This window comes from Rana temporaria, chromosome 9 (assembly GCF_905171775.1).
Source record: "Rana temporaria chromosome 9, aRanTem1.1, whole genome shotgun sequence".
NCBI classification, from domain to species: domain Eukaryota; kingdom Metazoa; phylum Chordata; class Amphibia; order Anura; family Ranidae; genus Rana; species Rana temporaria.
This window is the reverse complement of record NC_053497.1, coordinates 159,676,771-159,703,184: the sequence shown is the minus strand read 5'-3', so window position 1 is coordinate 159,703,184 and position 26,414 is coordinate 159,676,771. Positions and strand designations below refer to the sequence as shown.

The window sequence follows — 26,414 nt, the reverse complement described above, 5'->3', positions numbered from 1 at the left end:
GGAGAAAATTACCTTTTTAGATGTCGAACTTTGTGTCGATACTAATGGCCGCCTATGTTCAACTCTTTATAGAAAACCCACGGCAGGTAACAGCCTGCTTCACGCCTCTAGCTCTCATCCGAAGACATTGATTGCCAGTATACCGTATAGTCAATATTTACGACTTAAGCGTAATTGTTCTGAACAAAGCGATTTTGTTTCAGAAGCTGTCTTGCGGGCTCGTGGGTACACCAAGAGTTGCCAACGTAAGGCCTACAATAGGGCAAACTGCCAGGACCACAATACACTGCTATATGTACCAAAAGAGAAAAATAAATCCAATACCACTCGGGTAATCACTAGGTACAACAGACAGCATTCCAAAATAAGAAAAATATACAATCAATACTGGCATCTATTGACATCTGATAGTAAAATCAACAAGTTTGTAAAAAGCCACCCTGAAATTATATTTAAACGGTCCAGATCAATAAGAGATAATGCCATGTCTAGTCATTATTCCACCCAACTGGTGCCCAGACCCACACAAACGGGCACCTATCCCTGCATGAAATGCAATCGTTGTCGCCATATTATCAAAGGCAGTAGTCTTCTTCTGCCTAATGGTGACATCTGTACACCCAAATTTAGAGCTACATGCCAAACCATAGGAATCATCTACATGATGAAGTGCAATTGCGGAGCTTTCTATATCGGCAAAACCAAACGCAATTTTTTCTGCCGAATACGTGATCATGTGTCGGCAGTCAATAAAAAAATGCTTGAAACCCCAATCAGCAGACACATGGGGCTACTCCATGGGCACGATGTGGATATGATGGGCTTTTTTGCTCTCGGTCACATTGCACCCAACGAGAGAGGTGGCGAGATTGACAAACTTCTTCTCCAGCTAGAAGCTCGCTGGATCTATGCGTTAAGAGCCACCATATATCCAGGCCTTAACGACAGTATGAGCTATAAATCATTTCTGTAAAAACTCAACGTCATCCTTTATCAACAGGGGCCCAGATTCAAGTAGCAATTGTGCCTGTGTAACCATAGGTTACACAGCGCAATTGCTTACTTGCCCCGGCGTTACGAATGCTCCTGATTCAGGAACATCGTTACGCCAACTGCAGCCTAAAATCTGCGTGGCATAAGGCTCTTATGCCACGCATATCTAGGCTGCATTCTTGCGATGACCGCTAGGGGGCGTTCCCATTGTGGTCAGCGTATAGTATGCAAACTGCCTACTAACACCGATTCACAATGTTGCGCGAGCCCTGCGTACGCAATTTACGTTGTTTCCGTACGGCGTGTTTAGCGTAAGGCTGCCCCTTCTAATAGCAGGGGCAGCCAATGCTAAAGTATACCTGTCGTTCCCGCGTCGCAACGTTCAAATTTTACGTAATTTGCGTAAGTGATTCGTGAATGGCGCTGGACGCCATTTACGTTCACTTTGAAGCAAATGACGTCCTTGCGACATCATTTGCCACAATGCACGTCGGAGCATGCGCTCTACGCTCGGCGCGGGAGCGCGCCTAATTTAAATGATTCCCGCCCCCTACGGGATCATTTACATTAGGCGCCCTTACGCAGGGCAAGTTTACACAGCGTACACGCAATTTACGGAGCTACTGCTCCGTGAATCGCGGGTAGCGCAGTAAATTTGCAGGGGCGCAGGGCAAAAACGCTGCCCTGCGCCTCCGTAAATAAGGGGCAAATCTACCTGAATCCGGGCCAGGGTTTTTTCTCTCCCTTTTCCCAGTATTTGTGTACATACGTCAATTTCGACCCCTATATCTGAGCCATACTCCATCACAGTGTTACATCTGACACTGTTGTAATATATTCATTTTATTGTGTACCTATATCCCAATTGTTCCATACACGGATCCTGTACATAGATCCATCAATGGTCCTCACAGCACCTGGCCACTCCCCTTAACATCATATGGAGCCAAGTCAGGTTCTCAATCAACAATCTGTACGATATACAATGTTCCCAGTATTTGTCTCTGTGGGTAGTATTAACCCACAAAGACGACTCTAACACTCTTTTGTTGATACAGTAACTTTCGATAGATATACTTGAGTGAAGGGTTAACCTTCTTTCCACCACAAGGGACAGTCACCTCAAAGGGTGTATGATTTGTACATCTTGGATGACATCCAGTTATGGAAAAATATAACTTCAACATTACATATTGTTGACCACATTTTGACTTGCTGCACTTGTATATTTTTTTTCTTTATTTGTTTTTGCTTGCTGCCATGGGTTCTATGCTCTATGCCTGGGGACTTTGTGTGCCTCCTTTTGTGATCCTAGGTGGAATACTCCCAGGTGTTTTCTCATTGACCGGCTCCTCATCTGGCCACTAGGCGTGCTGCCATCTGACATCTATTGGTCTCGCTATCTGGGCGCCCAGGGGTGACCACCAGATGCATATACTGCTCTGAACCACGGCGGAGGCCATGGTGTTGTGATCATCCGCCTACCCAGTGCATATGCCGTGAATGGGCGATCGCATCGCCGCCGAAACTGATCTCCGCTCTCCCATACCGCCCAGGGGGTGTGACTGCATCACTGTCATCCCACATGGGTGGGTTGGTTACACTGCACTGACAGGAGTGGATTTCCATACACCTCTCCTGACGCACTCTGCCTGCCCACTTCAGCGCTCTGACGTTTGCTATGTCAGAGCGCAGGGGGAGTATAAGAGGAGCACATACAGCTGACACAACCCGCTCAGGCCACTGCAGGCAGACTGCGCTCACCACAGCCACCATATCAAGGTATTTTTCAAATCATTTGTCCACATTGATTTAAAGCATTTGTGTTGCCTTCCTCCTACACATGGAGGATATGCACACATCTCGAGTACCTATACAAAAAACCTTCTAAATAGGGACTTTGTTCCCTGGGATTTTTTTCTCTCTCTTTTTTGCCTTTTTTAGCATATGGTCAGCTGTGTTACCGGTCTTTCCCTGCATTCCCAAGTGGGTTGGAATATTTACCAACCTCCCTTCTACTTGAGTTGTTATAGGAGGTACCTATATATACATTTCATATTATCCATCTATCCTTTTTCATCATCATTTTTTTACTTTTTTATTTTCTCTGTGTCCTCTTTTGAGGTTCTAATATAAATGTATTAAATGTAATCACTTCAGATTGCCAAACATGTCTGCTACATCTGGTTCCAATCAGTCTAATCTCAGTGTGTTAATCACACCCTGACATTTCCCAATCGCAATCCACCTAATGGAAACTTTGTATGTAAGTTCACACAAGTTATCATATTGTCTTTTATTTGCTATTACAATATGAGTGCCAGATGCATACTTTGTAACAAATGATAAGCCTGAGACGCTAACATATATATAAGCCTTTGCTTGCTATATATATATATATATATATATATATATATATATATATATATATATATAATCATTTTATATACACACATATAATGGTTTATTATTATTACTAATTATTTTTTAATATTATTAGCCTATGTAACAATATTTTAGGAAATATCCCGCTTATTACTATTCTAATACCATTATCAGTTAGTCTAGTTAGTTTTTGTCTTCTTTCCATCCTTACCCAACCAAGACACTTTATGCTTCCCATCTGACACTGTATCACATCTCTTTATACATTACTTCAATATAATTTGCTTCCATGTGCTCCCAGTGCGTCTATGACCTGTGCCATTTGACCTAGCCGTACTTTGCCAATCCACCTGGCAATCTCTGACGGACACGCCTGGGATCTCCATATGCGATCATTACTGAGGTATATTCCTTGTTCTAGGCGTTTACATGTTCACATAATGGCGGCAGACATAAACAAATTGTAGTTTCATTTTTGTCTTTTATAATGTACTTCATATGTTCTCTTGTTGAACATGCTGACTCTCTCAGTCTAAATGATTACGGCTATGTCCGCAACATGTCCTTGATCTGTAAACCATGACCAATTGTAAATTTTAGCATATTTACATGTCTTTATTTATTTATAGATTGTGTAATATGCATATTTGTCCCTGAAGAAGCCCGAAGGGCGAAACATGTTGGACCCTCTGCATACACCAATTTGTAATTCTACATATGGTGAAACTCATTATCTCATATGATCATTGTTTTTATCTCTGTTTATGTGTATTTATATGATCAATTTCAATTAAATTATATTTTTTATACATACAAGTTTTGTCTACTATGTATGGTCTCTGCGGTTCTATAGTAAACCCCCTTTTTTCCATTTATAACTGTATCATATATCCTAATTGCATTCGTACAGTCCCATGCCCTATCCCATAACTGGGAATACATATTCATTTTTCTACCCGGGGCGGTAATGCTTTTGGGCTTATCTTTATAGTATACTGTGCAAGCTCTATATGCATCTCTTTCTTAGCTTTTTCAAACTTAAAAAAAAAAAAAAAAGGAATGCTGCAGCTGCTTGTAAGCCAAGCTATTTGTAAAAGGAAAAAAAAAAAACAATTACAATTCTTGTATATTCCCGCAGTATGAATACTGTTTTGTAATAACATGTACAGCATTAAAGGAGAAGTCCAGCCTGAGCTCATTTGACTGGGCTTTTCCTATACCCTATTTTAGCAGTTTTTCTGTCTGAAGTCCACTCTCTGCTGATGTCACACAGATCAGTCTAGGCACCATGTCATCCCGACTCTGGAATTCTGGATCCGCCCGGTGCCTGGACTGATGGTTGTCTCAGCTTCTAAGTGAGCCGCTGAGACAGCCACTCCCAGCCCCTCCACAGCTCAGCGCTCCAGTGAGCATGGAGGAGCAGAACTGGAGAGCTGCTGATTGACAGTCAGTAGCTCTCTGCTTGGGAGACTGTAAGAACCGAGCCATCAGTGGTGTTCGATGGCTCGGTTCTCGGAGCAGAGACACCGGGGGGACAGATGCAGCTTTGGACCGATACGTTTAATGGGGGGAAAAATGGGGGGAAAAAACTCAAACCCATACTTCTCTTTTAACCCCAAGCTGTAATTTAAATGATTAAACATCTTCCATGCTGTTTTTTTTTAACAATAGTTTACCTATTAGTCCTAGAATTACCAGAATTGATTAGCAGGACTCACTTCCTGTAGACTTTAACCACTTGCCTACTGCCACTTTTAACCACTTCCTGCCCGTGCCAATTTACAGCTTTCAGTGTTGTCACACTTTGAGTGACAATTACATGGTCATGCAACACTGTGCGCAAATAACATTTTTATCAATTTTTTTTTTATCACAAATAGAGCTTTCTTTTGGTGGTATTTAATCACTGCTGGGTTTTTATTTTTTTGCTAGAAAAGCAAAACATTTTGCACAAAAATAAATAAATGTTTTTCTTAGTTTCTGTGATTATATTTTGTATATATACATGTTTTCTTCTTCACTGATGTGCGCTGGTGAGACATCACTAATGGTCACTGATGAGGTGGCACTGAAGGGCACTGATTAGGTGGCACTGATAGGCGACATCGATGGCCACTGATAAACGGCACTGGTGGGCAATGATGGACGGCACTGATGAGCAAGTACTGAAAGGCAGCACTGATGGGCACTGCTGTCCTGTACTGTAATCAGGCCACTAATGATCAGGTCTTCCCTGCGAGGAGATGCTGCTGATGAGCCCTCCTTGCCACACACTCCGTCAGTGTGAGCCGTGGAGAGCCGATAAACGACACTTCCTTGTTTACAGCTGTGATTGGACACAGTCGATCACATGAGTAAAGAGCCGCGTCATCAGCTCTTTACTGAGATCAGGGTAGCGCCGTGTCCTAGGAACATATATCGATAGCAGCAGTTTTGGGGTCATATGATGTCATCCCAGAATGAGAGTGCATCCCGCCCGCCGTCAGTTTTCTACATGGCGGGGGGCAGTGGTATATTGGTATTCACATCTACAGCCGGCTATACATGGATTGAAATTTGGCTGGTTCAGCAGAGACTGGCCAAATTCTGATCCATGTATGGGCACCCTGTTGTAACTGTTGAGAATGCCCTGCATCCACCTCTTGAGTGCATGCATAATTGTAAACAAAAAGAGACTGCAGTAGCAATAAGACACAGCAAAGGATAGAAAGCTGAACTCTGGTATAAGTAAATATTGTATGAATACAAAAGGAATCTGCAGTAATCTGGAGTAAAACTTTGTCTTTGTGCAGGAGATGGTAATAGACTGGTCATTGCTGCTCTCTTTCCTTGTGCCAACTTAGATGTGATATCAGTATGCCCCTGGTCTTGTCTCCGCCTCCTCCTGAAGTCTTCTGAAGACAGCCTTGGAGGCATGCTGCTGGGCCCCTCCCACAGCTCTGCTCTCTGTACAATCAATGTGCAACATAGTGATGATGTTACTGCTATTTTTACAAAGCAATATCTGGGTTTGTGAAAGCATTTGGTGCACACAAACAAAATGTACTGTATATCTTTGTTAGTTATTCAGTTGGGGTTGCTGACATCGCATCTAAGATGGTGATGCCCATCAACAGTCTTAGGGCTTTTGGGTTACAGAAAAAAACAGTCACTGTTCCAGCGCTAATAGGTCTTCCAAGGTGAGGAGTAACAGATGACAGATACAATGATGGTGTGAAAGGTATATATGGTAACCCAAACCCTAGGTGGATGATGCTTCCTCAGATGGGGTAATCCGAAATGAACTACAAGAAAAACAGAAATGGAAGGTGCGCACACCTAGTGCATTACTAGAGATAATTTAATAAGACATTTTTGTATTAAAGATGGCACTCACAAAATGCAACTGACAAAAGGCCATAAACACAGTGCATGTACATGCACAGGACAAGGGTTACAGCCAACGCATTTTAGGGGCGCACCCCCTTTTTCAGAGCTGGGGATTTTGGGTGTTTTACACAAGAGACTTTTACAGGTATAAAACCTATACATGTATTATGTTAAAGGAAGCTTTTTGTTGACATAAATAGTCTGATCTCTTTTAAGGTTTTACTATTAAGGCCCCTTTTCTCACTAGCGGACCTCCAGTCTCCTTTATAGAGTGGTGGGTATCCGTTGACACCCCCGCAAACATCTAATCCTATCCGCTAAAAACAGACGCAATCGCCTGGTGGGTTGGATCAGATGGCAGTTGGGTGCAAACGCACTGTCAGTCTGTTTACATATGACTGCCTATAGAGAAGTGTGGGCTATGTCTGCTCTGCATAAGATGAGTGGACACAGACCAGCCATCTGCCTGTTCAGCGGGCTACAGCAGACAGATTCCCCACTGAGCAGGAGGACTCCAATTGGGCCTGCCCCATGTGTAAAGGGCCTAAGGGAAGACTTGTTTACTATAGTTTTTGCATTAATGTATGTTTTTTTTTTTTTTTGCAGGTATTTTATTGAAGACTATATTCTCAGCATAGCGAATGTGCAAGAAGGTGACCAGGCAAATTATGCGTGTGTTGTTCATAGTGAACTGGATTCAGTGAGCAGATCTGCTCGTTTAATCATGCTCGGTCAGTATACAAAGACAGTTTAACTTAAGATTCTAAATTCTTCTGACTGTGAAGTTGGCATTTATCTCTGTCTGGTTTTGAGATTGAAATAAAGCATTAAGAGAATACAAAGTTTAACAAAAGCAATGAATACTGCATACCTGTGAATCAGCGTTAGTAGGCATTAAGCACAAGAGACATATGCCTTCGCACAGGGTGTGCCAGATGTGCCTAGGCCATGTGTGGCACAGATTGCCCCTGTTTAAGCCCCTGATATTTTAGCAAAGCCCCCTAATGGGACTCCTATAAAGTTTGTAAAAAAAAAAATGTTAAAAGATAATAAAAATAAAAACTACTGACACCATCCACTGCCTTACTGACACCGTCAGTATATTTACACACATGCATGTGTTTGAGCTTTGAGGTGCACACCCTAATGCATGCATAGGCTGTGCACACCTATTGCAAGAGATGATATACAAAATAAGCAAAATAGCTCAAATTCAAACTATATAATTTTCTACACTATTACAGATATACAGTTTTGTAGGGTACATTGGGAAGCTATATGTAAATAGCAAGTGACTGAATTTGTCAGGAGTTTTTATATCCTACAGCAATTATAATGGGAGATTTAAAATGAGCATACATTCAGATTACAAACCAAAGAAATATGCATAGAAAAAAAAACATGCACTGTGCTGTACTTTCATTGTTGCATACACACTCTAGCTTCAAATGGACTATCAATGACAGATCCCTTTAAATATACAGTATATGCAGATGATAAAATCATGCAGACAGTACAATTATTTCTAAATCCTACAACCTAATGGTAACAATCATTGGGTAATGAATACTAAATTTTAGCAGCATCAAACCTCAGTGAGTGGGCAGAATGTTTCCAAAGCTTCATAAGCAATTAGCAGTACTGTGCATCAGATTCCCAAGTCTCTTTATTATGCATTTTGTATGTACTTGGCTTTATTTAATGTATTGTCTATTCTTTTTACAGTGGGTATAAAAAAGAATTACCCCTTCCCCCTTTTAAAATAATCACGTTTTGTTGCTTTGCAGCCTTAAATGAAGACAGACACAGTTGTTGTTGTATCCAGTTGTGCAACTTATAACATCTAAGTGAAAGATATAACACCAACATGCCAGAAAAATTCAAAATCAGAATTACTGATTTGGAGTTGGAAAAAGGATAATTCCCTCCTAAAAATGACTTTTAAACTCAATCAGGTGTAGGTAATCACCTTCTCAATGGCACACAAAGCCATTTGACTTTCAACTGTGATCAGCTGTGGCCATTTTGATTAGTCTGCATGACAAGAGCTTTCCTGGAGCATTTTAGTCTCTCATAGTGCAACTGAAGCAAACAATCAACTCTGGGTGGCAGGGCACGGTCAAAAGATCTCTGGGATAAATTTAAGGACAGGCACAAGTCAGAAGATGATTTAAAAACATTTTCAAATGCCTTATCAATGCATAGAAGCACAGTGAAGTCTATTTTAAAGAAAATATTGAAAGAACATGATGTGGGATTTTAAAAGTTCTAGAGATAATAGTCAATACAACATAAATTATAAAAAATAGAAAATATTTTAATAATAACAACAATAAAAAACTGATAAATACTATTCATTGGCTGTTAAAGGCATACATTTAATACCTAACATGTAACAGTGATGGATTGTATACAGTTGAAAGTAGCGTCCATTTTTGTTCGACAGTTTCTCTGTTAAGGCTTCATCAGGACTGGATGCGAAGAAATATTTTAAATAATTTTTCAAAAGAAATCCAGCTTTAGATGTAAGGAAAAAGAAAGAATACAAATAAATATAGATATTATTTTACGACAAAAATATACATTGCAAATATTGGTAAGCATGCATGTGAAAAAAAAAAAACGTTTTAAAGAAGTGGAAATATTCGATACAACACAGACCCTCCTTGGATAAGGACGTTGCTCCAAACTGAATGTAAGAGCCAGGAGGAAACTGGTCAGAGAGGCTACCAGGAGGCCAACTCTGAAGTAGTTGCAGGAATTTTTTATTATTATTATTATTATTATTATTATTATTATTATTATACAGGATTTATATAGCGCCAACAGTTTGCGCAGGGCTTTACAACATCAGGGAAGACAGTACAGTTACAATAAAATTCAATACAGGAGGGATCAGAGGGCCCTGCTCGTTAGAGCTTACTATCTAGAAGGGAGGGTCAAGTGGAACAAAGAGTAGTAGATGTGGGGGGTGATCAGATAGACACAATTAAAATACAGTTAGATGTGGGTAGGATAGGCTTCTCTGAAGAGGAGGGTTTTCAGGGATCCTCTAAAAGCTAATAGAGAAGGAGATAGACGGACAGATTGGGGTAAGGAGTTCCATAGGCTTGGAGAGGCTCTGGAAAAGTCCTGTAGATGAGCATGGGAGGAGGTGATGAGAGAGCTAAAGAGCAGGAGGTCTTTAGAAGAACGAAGAGAACGATTAGGTTGGTATTTAGAGACTAGGTCAGTGATGTAGCTGGGAGCAGACTTGTGAATGGCTTTGTAGGTAGTAGTTAGTATTTTGAATTTAATTTGTTAGGCGAGCGGATTGACAGAGAGGAGCAGCAGAGACAGAGCGGATGGTAAGGTAAATGAGTCTGGCAGCAGCATTCATGATGGACTGAAGGGGGGATAGAGTATGCAGCGGTAAGCCAATGAGAAGAGAGTTGCAGTAATCGAGGCGAGAGATGACCAGGGAGTGAATTAAGAACTTTGTTGTGTCATTGGTTAGAAAGGGGCGTATTTTGGAGATGTTGCGGAAGTTGAGGCGGCAAGATTTGGACAGTGATTGGACGTGGGGCTTGAAGGAGAGTTCAGAGTCCAGGACTACTCCTAGGACCTTGGCATGTGGGGATGGGCTTATGGTTGTGCCATCAATTTTGACAGAGAAATCTGGGGAAGAGGCACGTGGGGGAGGAAAAATTATAAGTTCGGTTTTGGATAGATTGAGTTTGAGGAAGTGGTGTGACATCCAGACTGATATATCTGATAGTAAATTAGTGATACGTGAGGAGAATGAAGGGGTGAGTTGAGGGGCGGAGAAATAGATTTGAGTGTCGTCAGCGTAGAGATGGTATTGGAAGCCATGGGAGGCTATAAGCTGACCCAGGGAGGAGGTGTAGATTGAAAATAGGAGGGGTCCAAGAACAGAACCTTGGTGGACCCCGACAGAGAAAGGAAGAGGAGAGGAGGTAGTAGAATTGTAAGTAACGCTAAAGGTGCGGTTGGATAAGTAGGTAGAGAACCAGTGAAGAGTACGGTCACGGAGACCAAAGGTGTGGAGTTTTTTGAGGAGTGGGTGGTCAACCATATCAAAGGCAGCAGAGAGGTCCAGGAGTAGGAGTACGGAATAGTGTCCCTTGGTTTTGGCCGTTAGTATATCTTTTGTTAGTTTTAAGAGAGCAGTTTCTGTGGAATGTTGAGGACGAAATCCAGACGGAAGGGGATCAAAAAGGTTATTATCAGCAAGGTGTCCGGACGCTCAGTCGGTTGTAGACTAGACGTTCAAGGAGTTTGGATAAAAAGGGGAGCAAGGAGATAAGGCGTAGGTTGTCAAGATCGGATAGGTCCAGTGAGGGCTTTTTAAGTATGGGGCTGACAAGTGCCTGTTTCAAATGCCGCGTACACACCATCACTTTATGTGATGGAAAAAAACGACACTTTCTGTGAAGTAAAAAGTGCACGTTTGAAAAATGACACATAAAATTGAAGCATGCTTCAATTTTTTTTGGTCGTTTTTTACAAGACATAAAACAACGTTTTCCCCCACACACAGTCAATTAAAGTGACGTTTTTAAAAACGTAATTTTTTTTCATCACATAAAGTCATGGTGTGTACGCGGCAAAAGAGTTAGGGAAGATGCCAGAAGAGAGGAAGAGATTGAAGATGTGGGTTAGAGAGTATAGAATAGAGCCAGAGGGTGATTGTAGCATTTGCGAGGGAACAGGATCCAGAGGGCAGGTGATAAGATGGACATTAGTAAGTAATTTACCAACCTCGTCTCTAGTGGTGGGGTTGAAAGAGGGAAGTAATGATTGTACCACTGGGCATGAGGTGTATAGCATGGAGGGTATCTGAACAGTAGAGATCTCCTCGCAAATTGTATCAATCTTCTGTTTGAAGTGATTGGCGATCTCCTGGGCAGTGAGTGAGTTGGTGGGTGGAGGCAGTGGGGGACGAAGTAGAGAGTTGAAGGTAGAGAAGAGTTGACGGAGACGGGATGATACGTTTTTAATGAGGGTGATGAAATAAGTCTGCTTGGCAGTGAAGAGGCTGGAATTGTATTTTTGGAGGGCAGATTTATACTGGTCGAAATCTTTCTGGGACTTTGTCTTACACCACAGGCGCTCGAGGACACGGCTGTGTTTTATCTTCTGTTCATGGACGTACACAGCAGCCTTTGACCTTAGGGTATTATATCCTTCCTTCCAGGAGAGATTAGGCAGAAAAACAGCACTTTAAGTGTTAAAACACTTTCCTCAGTACAGCTCCTCCCAGGGGGCGTGGTCCCCCGGGTATAACCCACACTCTGCCTCAGCAGCTCCAGTTTTTTTCTGCCTAATGTCAGGAGAGACATGGCCTTCTGGAGTCCATGTACTCTGGAATTTTTTGCGATTTTTTCGCTTTTGTTTTGTTTTGTTCCTGCATTTTTGAATCCTGAGATTCTACTATCAACTGCCGAATGGGTGACAGGCTGGGTCTTGACTCTTGTAGTCCCCCCATGTTCGGCCATCGAGCGTGTGCCGGCCCTCAGCTCAGCTTTGGGTCGTCCACGACATGCCCCGTTGCTCCAGAGGTGGCCGGGAAACTACCGTTCCAGGGCACACATATGACCGGTCTCTATGGCATTGTCACAGTGTGTCTGGCCGACAGCCATGCCGTTTAGCGGACGTTGGTTCTGTCCGGAATGCCTCCAGCCGGTGGTCGCAGGACGGGTAAGTAGGCCCCTTGCCCTGGCAAGGTGGTATGGCTGGTGCTTCCCTGGGGAGGTCGAATGAGGGTCCGCCCTGCTTTCCTCTCTCCCTTCCTCTCCCTCCTTCCCCATGCTGGGTGGCGGCTGTAAGGGGGGCCCTCCTGGGGTTCTATCGCTACCGGGGACCGTGTTCTGTGAGGTGCTATGTTTTTTTGCGTTTGGGGAGTTGCTGTATGTGCTGGCCGTGCTTTTTGCTGTGTCACTTTGTTTTTGAAACTGCGTATGGCCGCCATTTTGCCGTGGACGTGGTTCACATAGTTCGGTGGCCATTTTCTTGTAGCCCGCATGGTGTTTTTTACCTCAGACGGCGGCCATCTTGGAAAAGTATTGGGGCCAGATTCACAGCGCACTTACGACGGCGTATCTCCATGTACGCCGTCGTAAGTCCGAATGTGAGCCATCGTATCTATGCGCCTGATTCTTAGAATCAGTTACGCATAGATTTGGCCAATATACGAGCGGCGTAAGTCTCCTACAGCGTCGTATCTTGGGTGCAATATTTACACTGGCCGCAAGGGGCGCTTCCGAAGATTTACGCATCGAATATGTAAATTAGGTAGATACGCCGATTTACGAACGTACTTGCGGCCGCTACGCCGTTTACGTAAGGCTTACGTCCGGCATAAAGTTACCACTGCTATATGAGGCGTAGGTAATGCAAAGTATGGACGTCGGCAAGCGTATCTTTTTACGTTGTTTACGTAAGTCATACGTGAATGGGGCTGTGCGTAGGTTACGTTCACGTCACAGGCATTGGGCCTGGCGTATCTTATGGAGTAAATTTGACGTGATACTGAGCATGCGCCGTTCGTTAGGCGCGTCATTTACGTGGGGTCACGATTCATTTACATACAACACGCCCCCTATCAGCCTATTTTGAATTAGTGGGGCTTACGCCGGCCAATTTACGCTACACCGCCGCAACTTACAAGGCAAGTGCTTTGTGAATACTGCACTTGCCCGTCCAAGTTGCGGAGGCGTAGCGTAAATAGTATATGCTACGCCCGCACAAAGTTACACGCTCGTACGTGAATCTGACCCCTGGCCTCTAGTGCCTGAAATAGCGCAGCAAAAGCCTGCGAATCACTTCCTGAGGGACAGCGCAGCCAGCACTTCTCAGCGCTTCAGCTCACACTGCAACGGGGTGGGGTGGTGAGTTCCCTGGGGGTCCCCTGCCTTCTCTTTTGCAGCCAGGAGGTGACCGGTGGGTTTTTCTGCCTTGCAGTGCTAGCTAGGGAGGCATAGCGGTGGGGCAACATGGAGCCTGAACCAGAATCTTCTACCCCAGCAATGCCTGAGTTAACCCTTAATGCCCCTGCCGCCTCTGTAGAGGCTATAACAGCAGTCCTTGAGGCGTTTCTCGCCAGGATTGAAGCGACTAGTGGCCAGAAGGGGGGTAAAAAGCGCCCCCTCCCTGAGCCTGCTTCTGGGGATGTCTCTGACACAGAATCAGGCCCTGCTATTGCGTCTGGCTCTGGTTCTGTCATGTCAGATGATGCGGGCTTAACCCACGCGGACAGTGAGGATGACTCTGCTTCAGGGTCAATGCATGATAAGGAATTTGTTGGAGCTCTTATCTCTGTGGTGCGGGATACTCAGAAACTTGAGGATTTGGCGGAGGCATCGGATGTGCCGGTCCCTTTTGGGTTTCGCAAGCCACCCCGCACCGCAAAAGTGTTTCCTTGTGTTCCATATCTGGACAAATTGTTGTACAAGGAATGGGATACGCCGCAGAAAGTTTATGCTGTTCCAAAATACTTTGCGCCCCGTTATCCCTTTCAGGAGGACTTTTTTTAAAAGTGGGTCTCTCCTCCGTCAGTGGACCCTCCCGTGTCCAGATTGAGCAAAGACACCACGTTGCCTGTGGAAGGGGCTCCCGCCTTTAAGGACCCCGCAGACAGGAGAGTGGAGGCTGTGGCCCGCTCCATGTTCACAGTTGTGGGTTCGGCAGTAAGACCGGTTTTGGCCGGGACTCTGGTGTCGCAGACACTTACCGAACGGGCAAAGTTCTTGCTACAGAAGCTGGAGGCGCTGAATGCTTCCGAGACCTGTGTGGACCTGGCTGAACAGTTGGTTCAGGGTCTGAAGTTGGTCTGTGAGTCGGCCCTGGATACGCTCCCTTTGCTCTCCAGGGCCTCCGCCTACGCGGTGGTACTACGTTGCCTTGTGTGGCTGAAGTGTTGGTCTGCGGACCAGTCCTCAAAGAAGGCTTTGATTGATTTACCCTTTAAGGGTGAACGGCTTTTTGGGGCGTCCCTGGATGACATCATAAAGGATGCCACAGGTGCTAAGAGCACACTGCTACCACAGTCTGGGAAGGGCAAGGAGCCTCGCCGTAAGCAAGGGCCCTCCTTTACTTCCCCCAAGCGCTTTTTTTTCGCCCGCCCAGTGCGGCAGGAAAAAGTTTTTAAGGTGCTAAGACCCCCACTGCAGGGCAGAAGCGCACCTGGTACCGCAAGCCTAACAAGCCTGCGGACAAACCTGCTTCCGCATGAAGGTCTGCCCCCGCCCTTGTCTCAGGTGGGGGGCCGGCTTTGTAAATTCGCTGCTCGGTGGAGGTCTCTTCTTTCCGACCGGTTTGCGAAGTAGTTTCCTCGGGGTACAAGATAGAGTTTCTCTCTTGTCCGCCAAACAGATTTTTTCCTTCCAACCTCCAGCTTCCTCCGGATCGCCAGAAGGATCTGTCAGGGGCTGTCCAGGATCTTCTGGTCAGGGGAGTGATTGTGCTGGTTCCCTCGATAGAAAGGTTTCAGGGGTTTTACTCCAATCTGTTTGTAGTCCCCAAGATGGAAGGGGTCCTTCCAATCCTGGATCTCAATGCCCTCAATTGTTTTGTCAAAGAGCAAAAATTTAGGATGGAGTCGATTCGCTCGGTAGTGGCAGCGCTCCATCAGGGGGACTATATGGCGTCCTTGGATATCATGGACACATACCTACATGTTCCCATATGCACAAAGCACCAGAGGTTTCTGCGCTTTGCGATCGGGGAGGACCATTTTCAATTTGTGGCCCTCCCGTTTGGCCTGGCCTCGGCACCATGGGTTTTCACCAAGGTGCTCGCCCCGATCCTAGCTCTGCTGAGGCAGCGCGGGATCGCTATCGTAGGATATCTGGACGACCTTCTCCTGAGAGCTTCCTCAAGCTCAGAGTTAGAAGAGGACGTGTCTATCACGTGTCAGACTCCCTGAGAGTTCGGCTGGCTTCTGAATATCCAGAAGTCAATGTTGGTTCCGTCTCAGCGACTGGAATACCTGGGGATAGTCCTGGATTCCGCTGAGGCGAGAGTCTTTCTCCCAACAGAGAAACTTCAGACACTGCAATCTGCGGTGCAGCAGTTGTCGACCCAGAAGTGGTCATCTCTTCGATTCTGCATGAGGGTTCTGGGTCTGATGGTGGCCTCTTTCGAGGCAGTTCCGTATGCCCAATTCCACACCCGGGTGCTACCGAAGGAAATTCTGTCACGTTGGGACAAGCTCCCTTCATCTCTGGATTACCAGATTCAGATGAGTCAACTGGTCAAGTCCTCCCTGGTGTGGTGGCTGACGTCTCCGGTGCTTCGGACCGGGAAGTCGTTTCTGCCGTGCCATTGGACAATGGTCACGACGGATGCCAGCCTCTCCGTTTGGGGCACCCAGTCAGCCCAGGGGGGCTGGACTCAGGAGGAGTCCCGCCTTCCAATCAATGTACTGGAGCTCCGAGCAATCAAGTTGTGCCTTGCCAGGTGGTCCCTGGAGCTGCAGGACCGACCGGTCAGGATCCAGTCCGACAACGCCACGGCCGTGGCGTACATCAATCATCAGGGAGGCACACGGAGCTCAGCTGCAGCGATGGAGGTCGCGCACATCCTTCGGTGGGCCGAAAGGTCCGTTCCGGCTCTGTCGGCCGTGTACATTCCGGGAGTACAGAATTGGCAAGCCGACTACCTAAATCGCCAAACACTAGACCAAGTGGTCACTCCACCCGGAGGTGTTTCAGAGTCTGTGCCAAAAGTGGGGCACTCCAGACGTGGACTTCTAGCGTTCCGTCTCAATCGGAAGGTGCCACGGTTCGTGGCCAAGTCGAAGGACCCATGAGCGGACGTGTCAGACGCGTTGGTGGCGCCTTGGGGTCACTATCGCCTAATTTACGCCTTCCCTCCTCTGGTACGCAGACCTGGTGCGTCTGGTGGCAGACGCCCCTTGGCGTCTACCCCTGAGAGAATATCTTCTGTCACAGGGCCCGATCTTCCACCCTGCTTTTCAGTCGCTGGCTTTAATAGCGTGGCTGTTGAGAGCCAGGTTCTGAAGGACCGGGGCCTGTCAGGCTCGGTGGTCTCTACCATGCTGCGTGCACGGAAGTCTACTTCACAAAGGATTTACCATCGTACGTGGAAGGCCTACATCTCTGTGTGTGAAGAGTTGAAATGGCACCCCCCGTACATACTGTGACAGGAAGTCAGGTAAATCTGTGGGTGTTGTCTCTGATGGGACATACATTTCTGCCTTGTTTTGACGATACACAGATGGTTATCGGGCGTCGGCTACAAACATAGCCAGAGAAAGGTTGGAGGGCGTTAAAATACTCCAGCTGTTCAGAATGAGGCAATTAAGGCCTCTATAAGAAGTCCAGAGGGTTACCACTAATTGCTGCATGCTGAGGCTTTCTGTGTGAAAGAGAGCAGAGCTGAAGGTCTTCTGAGAGGTGAGGAGACCATTGATTTTTTCTGTGTGATAAAAACCAAAAGACTATTGTTTGTGCTGTATGACCAGCACTGTCTACCCAGCAGTAGGCTGAGTCAGACTTCATAGGTAGGTTCCTGTGTGGAAGGTAGACGCCCAAAGTGGCTAGAGTTTATTTTATGTTTTGATTTTGTTTATGCTGTTTGGATGCTTGCAATTGCTTTCCAGCAAGATGGAAAAAAAAAAAAAACGTTGTTTTCAACCGTTTTCGACTGCCAGTCTGTATAAATTCAGTGTGTGGTGAACCCATCCAAGGGGTCACACACCCCGCTACCGAGCTAACCCCTCACATATGGTGGAGTGCCGCGGGCAATTAAAGTAAACCCAAAATGGAGGAGATACTGAAACAGCTGGCTTTAGCAAATGCAAAACAACAACAGGCAAATGCAGCTCAACAACAGATGAATGCAGGTTTGCAGCGGAGCATTGCAGCTCAACAACAGGCTCAACAACAGAGCCTTGCAGCTCAACAACAGGCTCACCAAGAGAGCCTTGCAGCTCAACAACAAGTTCAGCAAGAAAGCATTGCAGGCTTGGAACAGAGACACCAGCAGCAAATGGAGGCCATCGTGAAACAACTTCAGAGACAGCAGACCGAGGCTGGGAGTCAGGCCAGTAACATACCGACTTTTCGGGTAAGACACTTATTGCCAAAGATGACTGCAGATGAGGACCCTGAGATGTTTCTGACCACGTTTGAGAGAGCAGCGGAAAAAGAGAGAGTTGGCCTAAAGACCAGTGGGCTGGACTAGTGGCCCCCCTATTATCTGGAGAAGCCCGATTCAGTTCGCATGTGTTGCGCTTTACAAGTCTCTCTCTCTCTCTTAAAAGATGAAATATTGGCACGTTTCGGTGTAACCCTGGATGTCCGTGCTCAGCGGGTCCACAATTGGAGTTATCAGCAGAGGAAGCCACCACGGTCGCAGATGTATTTGGCTAGGAAATGGCTGCAGCCAGAAACTCTGTCCGGACCAAAAATTTTGGAGCGAGTAGTCATGGACAAATTTCTTAGGTCTCTTCCTAACACCCTGCAGAAATGGGTGAACCATGGTGGTCCGGAAACCGCAGACACACTTGTAGACCTAGTCGAAAGGTATCTAACAATGGAGAATTAAAAATGATTATGAACTACAGCGATACTAAATCCAGATACACCACACAATTAATGAATAAATGTAAAAAGCTGCAGTATGTGAAAAAGGTAACCAACCAAACAACAAATGTGAAAATTATAAACATATGCGCTAAAAACAACTAATTAATGTGATACCTTACTATAAAAATCAATTCGGACAAATGTGATATGTTCCATTCAAATATACTAAGAATGGACTTGTTAGTATTACCACAGTGAGGTGAAAGCACAAAAAACAAAATAAAGAGCATCAACTGCAATAATCAATCACATGGACCGTCCTAGTAGGAAAGGATGGTGTAACTGAAGGGTTAAAACAGTGTGGAGATTAGCAGCAGCATGAGAGTGTCACTGAAATCAGATCAAACAAACAAAGCCTTGATGCCTGAATGCTCTGCAGCAAGTTTCAGACCCACTCCAGTGAGCTCAGTCCACACAGACTTGGCGATTAGCATATGGTGTAGTATAGCTTCAGACCCCCTCCTCATACAGGTGTGAGACATGCAAGAGAGGGGAAAACACAATAGTGTAATACAGCCAAACCAAACCAATACCGCTAACAGCGCTGTGCGCCGATCCACTCACGCTTTCCCCGTCTTTGAAATCAAGCCGCTCAGTAACGAAAATGTAGAGGTCCTCACTCGGGAACTTCCGACAGATCTCGTACGGCAGGCTCCTCCCCCACGCGTTGCGTCACTTGCCACGTGACTTTTCACCCCAAGACCAGACCATCCCCACTTATAGGTAAGACTGCATCAAGGGATGGGGGTGGAGAGAGGTACCAAGAAGCCCGGCGAGAGCAGCCTTGAAGACCTATCCCACAGGAGAGGACCAGAAGGTTGATCTGTTACTGTTGCCATGAAGAGGGACATGTAGCAGCAGTTTGCCCAGCGGGTGATGAACCCATGCAATGTGACTTTTTGACCGAGAGACGACAGTCCCTTTTTGCAACCACATGCACTGCAGTAAAGGGAAATGAGAAACCATTATATAGAATGTGCTTAGATGGTAAAAATATTGTGGTATTGTTGGATTCAGGTAGCCTGGTCACCTTAGTGAAAAGTGACCTAGTGGTGGGAAAAACCTTACATCCGAGGAAAATGGCTGTAGTTTGTGTACATGGGGACACTCGAGAATATCCGGTGACTACCTTTTTCTTTTGAAACCTCCCTCGGTAACTGGTGTCACCAGGTGGGTTTAGTTCCCAAACTGCCACATGACGCCATTGTGGGAAGGGATTTCCCAAAATTCTGGGAACTCTGGGACTGCCCAGATTCCCCAGTAGGTGGTTCTTCTGAGGCTGAACCATCTACTCCAGAAACCTCTAACTGTGAGGATTCTCCTGAGTTTCCATTCTCAGTCTTAGCAGGGGAAACACCAGTCCCTAGGGAGGAGCCTGCTACCTCAGAATGAGGAACAGCGGCCGATAGGGTTTGATGACCTCGAGGTGCACAGAGAAAATTTTGTCACTGAGCAACTGAGGGACCCCACCTTGCTAAGAGCCCGGGAGAATGTAGTAAAGATAGATGGGGAGCTAGTTAACCCTGATGAGAGGGTTGCCCTACCTTACTTCATTATTGAAAGGGACCTGTTATATCGAGTGTCACAGAGGATAGAGGACACTATTGAGCAACTGGTAGTGCCTAAACCGTACCGCAGGATGATATATAAAAAAATCCGATGCGCTACTGTGAGTATACAAATATGATAAAAAAGTGAATTACAGTATATCTGAGGCAGCTATATCTAAAAGTGTTCACATAACACAAAAAGTATAAGCAGGGTAAAGTAAATGATAAGCGCTCCAGATATGTGATAGAAATCACAACTAGGTATATAAATAAAACGTATAGTGCACAAACAAAATAAGTGACTTTACTCAGGTGTGTGCAGAGTGTGTCCCAAAAACATGATGCAAAGGTGTGAACCTCTAGATATTGAAACTGTGTGAACCTCTATGCACCTAGATGCATCCAAAGCACAGTGATGTGCAAAAAAATTATAATGAAAAATCAAAATACAGTGTTGATATAGCAGTCTATAAGAAATGATGATTTGATGTTCCAAACTTCCGACTTCTTCACTCAGACAATGGTTGAATATCCACACAGGTACTGTAGTACCCTTACCTTGAAGGTGCTATATATATGCATATAGTGCTGTCTCTCCAGATCTCAGGTCTCGTCTATCCCAGAATCACTGGCTCGAGCTGCTCAGGTTGCTGTGTGCCTCCAATGGATCCAGGCTCAATAATTCAGAATGAGGGATACAATGGGGAGGAGAAAACATAGGCCTCCAATAGTGTAGTGGGTTTTGAATCCAAGAAAGTTTATTGCACCAAAAAAAGGGTAGCACAGAAAAAAACAAGTTAAAAACGAGTTAAAAAAGTACAAACAGCGTTTGTAATGAGCGGGGACATGGCGATCGAAATACCGCCTTACGTCCGATGGCCTCCGGCTTGTGCGGGTGTTCCTCGGTCTCGACTCCCTACGGCGTTACGTCACGTACCTCGTGACTTCATCAGGGGAACCCTATTGGCTGTCGGGCCGCTGGCTAAATACGCCCAAACCGGAAGTAAACAAGCTTCAATTTTCTTGAAGTCCATACATATGGACATAATGGATTTCAAGAGTGGCTGCTCTTAGGACGTAGCTAAAGTTAAAATGTATGTGTCAAACCTTACAGGATATTTTGTTCCATATGAATACTAAATACTGGATGACTAAATACAGGACCAGTATCCACAGAAGGAACTTTTAAGTTGGTTTTGGAACTGGCCCACTAGCACATTCTTGGGGGACATTTAGGAGCGGAAAAAACACGGGAGAGGATCACCCAGAGGTTTTATTGGCCTGGGATCACTAACGAAGTGGAATTGTACTGCTCTTCCTGTCCAGTGTGTCAGATTACTGCACCCATGCCACATTTCCACAGTCTGTTGGTACCCCTGCCCATTATAGAGGTCCATTTTGAGAGGATTGCCATGGACTTGGTTGGCCCTTTACTGAAGTCCACTAGAGGGCACCAGCACATCTTGGTAATAATGGACTATGCCACCCGGTACCCAGAATCGATCCCTCTCCGAAAAACCTCTGCTAAAACCATTGCAAAAGAATTGTTTCAGGGTTTTCAGCCGTGTGGGTCTTCCTAAGGAAGTCCTAACTGACCAAGGCACCCCGTTTATGTCTAGGGTGACCAAAGAACTTTGTAAACTCCTGAAAGTGACCCAATTACGTACATCAGTATATCACCCTCAGACAGACGGGTTAGTGGACAGGTTTAATAAAACCTTAAAACAAATGTTGAAGAAAGTGGTGGATAAAGACGGAAAGAATTGGAATTATCTGCTCCCTTATCTGATGTTTGCAATAAGAGAGGTTCCCCAAACGTCCACAGGGTTCTCTCCGTTTGAGTTACTGTATGGGAGGCACCCTCGGGGCCTACTGGACGTTGCCAGGGAAACATGGGAGAGTGAGAGTTCCCCTCATCGAAGTGTGATTGAACATGTGGCCCAAATGAAAGACAGAATTGCCCAAGTGATGCCGATTGTGAAGGAACATTTGGCCCAAGCCCAATTGGCTCAACAAAGGATTTACAATCGTGGGGCCCAGGTCCGTTCCTTTGCACCTGGTGATAGGGTGTTGGTGTTGGTCCCCACGGTCGAAAGTAAATTCCTAGCCAAATGGCAGAGTCCATATGAAGTGTTGGAAAAAATGGGAGTGGTGAATTATAAAATTAGCCAACCGGGAAGAAGAAAACCTGAGCAGCTCTATCACGTGAACTTGCTGAAACCATGGAAGGATAGAGAGTCCTTGGTCGCTAAGACTATCCGATTTTCTGCTCCATTTAACCTGGCTGTCCCTGAAGTTGGGATAGCGGAGACTCTATCCAAAGCTCAGAAACAGGAGGTTAAAGAATTTGTGCTCCGTAATAAGGAGAAGTTTTCAGACCTACCAGGTTGGGTCTCCGGAGTTGAACATGACATTATCACCACACCAGGGGATAAGGTCAAGTTGAAGCCTTATAGAATTCCAGAAGCCCGGCGAGAGGCAATTTGCCAGGAAGTAAAACAAATGTTTGAGCTGGGGGTGATAGAAGAGTCAAATAGTGATTGGTCAAGTCCCATTGTCTTAGTGCCCAAACCAGATGGAAGTTGGCGGTTTTGTAATGACTTGCGCCGCCTTAACCAAATCACTAAATTTGACACCTATCCCATGCCCCGCATAGATTAACTGGTTGATCGCCTAGGCACTGCCCGATACATGACAATGTTAGACCTGACCAAGGGTTATTGGCAAATTCCTCTCTCGGAGTCGGCCAGGGAAAAAACAGCATTTGTAACTCCAGACGGATCTTTCCAATATCGGAGGATGCCTTTTGGGTTACAGAATGCTCCCGCTACATTCCAACGCACCATGGATAAGACCCTTCGGCCTCATCGAGCCTATGCTGCTGCATACCTTGATGACGTTGTCATCCACAGTGAAGATTGGGAATCACACTTGCCAAAAGTTCAGGCTGTGTTGGATTCCATCTGGAAAGCCGGGTTTACAGCCAATCCAAAAAAATGTACCCTTGGGCTAGAAGAGGCGAAGTATCTGGGGTATACCATCGGAAGAGGTCTAATCAAGCCCCAAATAAATTAAGTTGAGGCTATTCAGAATTGGCCATGTCCCATCAACAAGAAACAGGTTCGTGCATTTTTGGGGATCGCAGGCTACTATCGCCGCTTTATTCCCCATTTTGCCTCACAGGCTGTTCCCCTGACCAATTTGACCAAAGGGAAGGAGTCTGTAATGACCAAATGGACTCCTGAAGCAGAAACAGCTTTTCAGGCTTTAAAGCAGGCCTTATGTAGTCAGCCAGTTTTAAATTTGCCTGATTTTTCACGGGACTTCGTGGTTCAGACAGATGCGTCAAATGTGGGCTTAGGAGCTGTACTGTCTCAGGTTATCAAGGGGGGAGGAACACCCTGTTATGTACCTCAGCCGAAAGTTGAAGGCCCATGAAGAGAATTATGCTACCATTGAGAAAGAATGTTTGGCGGTGAAATGGGCTGTGGATTCTCTCCGGTACTACCTCGTGGGTAGACCGTTTGAGCTGGTGACGAATCATGCCCCGTTGAAGTGGATGGCACAGAACAAAGAGAGCAATAGGAGAATAAATAGGTGGTTCCTGGCCCTCCAGGAATTTAGTTTTGTGGTAACGCATCGCCCCAGTGCTAGAATGGGGAATGCAGATGGGTTGTCCCGAGTGCATGCCTGCCTGGCAACCTGTGTCCCAACCCTAGGGTTGAAACAAGAGGGGGGTATGTGACAGGAAGTCAGGTAAATCTGTGGGTGTTGTCACTGATGGGACATACATTTCTGCCTTGTTTAGACGATACACAGATGGTTATCGGGCGTCGGCTACAAACATAGCCAGAGAAAGGTTGGAGGGCGTTAATAGACTCCAGCTGTTCAGAATGAGGCAATTAAGGCCTCTATAAGAAGTCCAGAGGGTTACCACTAATTGCTGCATGCTGAGGCTTTCTGTGTGAAAGAGAGCCGAGCTGAAGGTCTTCTGAGAGGTGAGGAGACCATTGATTTTTTCTGTGTGATAAAAATCAATAGACTATTGTTTGTGCTGTATGACCAGCACTGTTTACCCAGCAGTAGGCTGAGTCAGACTTCATAGGTAGGTTCCTTTGTGGAAGGTAGACGCCCAAAGTGGCTAGAGTTTATTTTATGTTTTGATTTTGTTTATGCTGTTTGGATGCTTGCAATTGTTTTCCAGCAAGATGGAAAAATCAAAAACTTTGTTTTCAACCGTCTTCGACTGCCAGTCTGTATAAATTCAGTGTGTGGTGAACCCATCCAAGAGGTCACACACCCTGCTACCGAGCTAACCCCTCAAAATACGTGGTGTCCCGTGTTCTGCTGTTCTTACAGCGGGAGTGGATCATGCTCTCTCCTTGAGTACGGTTAAGAGTCAGATTTCGGCTCTAGCTGTTTACTTTTAGCGACCCTTGGCAGCGCACTCCTTGGTGCGTATGTTTGTGCAGGGGGTCCGACATGTGGCCCCTCCTGTGCGTCTTCCACTGCCCCCATGGGACCTGAATTTAGTCCTCTCGGTGCTTCAACCAGCTCCCTTTGAGGACATTCGGGAGATCCCTTTGTTGACTCTTGTCTTGCAAGGCTCCCTACTTGGTCATCCATGAGGATAAGGTGGTGCTGTGGCCGCAGCCGTCTTTTCTCCCAAAGGTCGTTTCGGCTTTTCACATTAATGAGGACATTGTGTTACCATCCTTGTGTCCTCAGCCGAAAAACCCGAAGGAGGCCACTTTACATTCCTTGGATGTGGTTCGGGCCTTGCGTGTGTACTTATCTGCTACGACTCCATACCAGAAGTCGGACTCACTGTTTGTGTCGGTGAATGGTCCTACAAAAGGTCTGGAGGTCTCGTCGGCCACCATTTCTAGGTGGATCAGACAGGTTGTGCTTCAGGCCTATACCCTGAAGGGGCCGGCGCCTCCCTTTCAAGTTACGGCGCATTCGACCAGGGCGATTGGTGCCTCTTGGTCTTTCCGTCATCAAGCCTCTGTGTTACAGGTGTGTAAGGCAGCGACCTGGTCGTCAATCCACACCTTCTCAAAATTTTACAAGGTGGATGTGAGTGCATCTTCGGATGCCTCCTTCGGCCGCAAGGTGTTACAGGCGGCAGTTTAAGGTTGGAGTTTCTCTGTTGAGAAACTCTGGTTTTTGTTTCTGGTGTAGCTTGGTTTGCTGTGTTGTTTTCCCACCCCTCAAATTTTTTTGACACTGCTTGGGAACATCCCTAAGGTCAAAGGCTGCTGTGTCCCTCCATGAACGGAAGAGAAAATAGGATTTTTATAGGAGTGCTAGCATTAGTAGGGATGTTGAAGTCGCCAAGAATGATTGTGGGTATTTTAGAAGAGAGAAAGTAGGGTAGCCAGGCAGAGAAGTCATCAAGAAAGGATGATACTGTACCCGGAGGCCGGTAGATCACAGCTATCCTTAGAGAAACTGGGGAGAAGAGACGAATGTAGTGTGCCTCAAATGAGGAGATTGCCAGAGAGGGAGGTGGGTGAAGTACTTGAAAGGTGCTATGTGGTGCTTAAAGAATTCCAACACCCCCTCATTGCATCCACTGGGTCTGGGGGAGTGAGTCCAAAAAAGACCATCGTGGGATAGAGCAGCAGAAGACGCAGTGTCGGATTCGTGAAGCCAGGTTTCGGTAACGGCGAGGAGATTAAATGATTTAGCAATAAAGAGATTGTGGAGGGAGATGGGTTTGTTACAGACGGAGCGAGCGTTCCAATTGCACAAGAGAACGGGGGTCTGTTCTTGGGAAGAAGAGTTATGGGAACTAGATTGTGTGCATTGCGGCTGCAGCCAGAGGGTGTAGGGTAATGGGTGTGTTGAGTACAGTTAGAAGGAGGCCCAGGGTTTGGTGATACATCACCAGAGGATAGGAGAAGCAGAAGGGTGAGGGAGGTAATGTGGCATAGTGATTTATATGAGGGGACTGTCACGCACCTGGTGGTGGAGCCTGATGTGCAGGGAACGACTACTCTTGCTCCTCTCACTCTGGAGGCCCTGATAGAGAAAACAGGGAACCCGAGAGTGGAGAGTCCCACAAGCGCCTGGCGGGGACGCTGGTGTTGGGTAGAGCTGAAGTCTTGTTCACTGAGGAAGGCTGGACGCCAGGTGGCTGGGCCGGATAGTGGAGGCCGGGTTATGCGCTGCGGGAGGTGTATTGTAGTACAGGCAGACAGGAGCAGGTTCAGACAGGCCGGGTCATGCACTGGTGGGTGGATCGGGTACAGAGACAAGGCAGGAGCGGAGTCGTGGGTCAAGCCGGGTTGGTAAATGGCATGCAGCAAACTGGTAGGTGGAACAGGGGTAAACATGGTCAGACAAGCCGAGGTCAGGGCAGGCGGAGATCAGAGTAGTCAGAGGCAAGCCGGGTCTTCAGGAACAGATAGGTAGCAGGTAACAGGTAACAGGTTAGGTTCATGAACGTGCTGTAGATAAAGCAGCAAGAGGCCCTGGGATCAGCACCCTTAAATAGCCC

The 26,414-nt window shown here is 46.0% G+C and overlaps 1 protein-coding gene across 1 annotated transcript in view; it reads left to right on the top strand.

Moving 5' to 3' along the window:
• LOC120914249 (neuronal cell adhesion molecule-like) overlaps positions 1-26,414 on the top strand; it is a 507,806-nt gene that overhangs the window by 35,234 nt on the left and 446,158 nt on the right. Inside the window, exon 2 of the mRNA XM_040324873.1 lies at positions 7,354-7,478. Within this exon, the coding sequence (XP_040180807.1) occupies positions 7,472-7,478 (7 nt within the window). The 5' untranslated portion in view covers positions 7,354-7,471. The remainder of the gene's footprint in view (positions 1-7,353; positions 7,479-26,414) is intronic.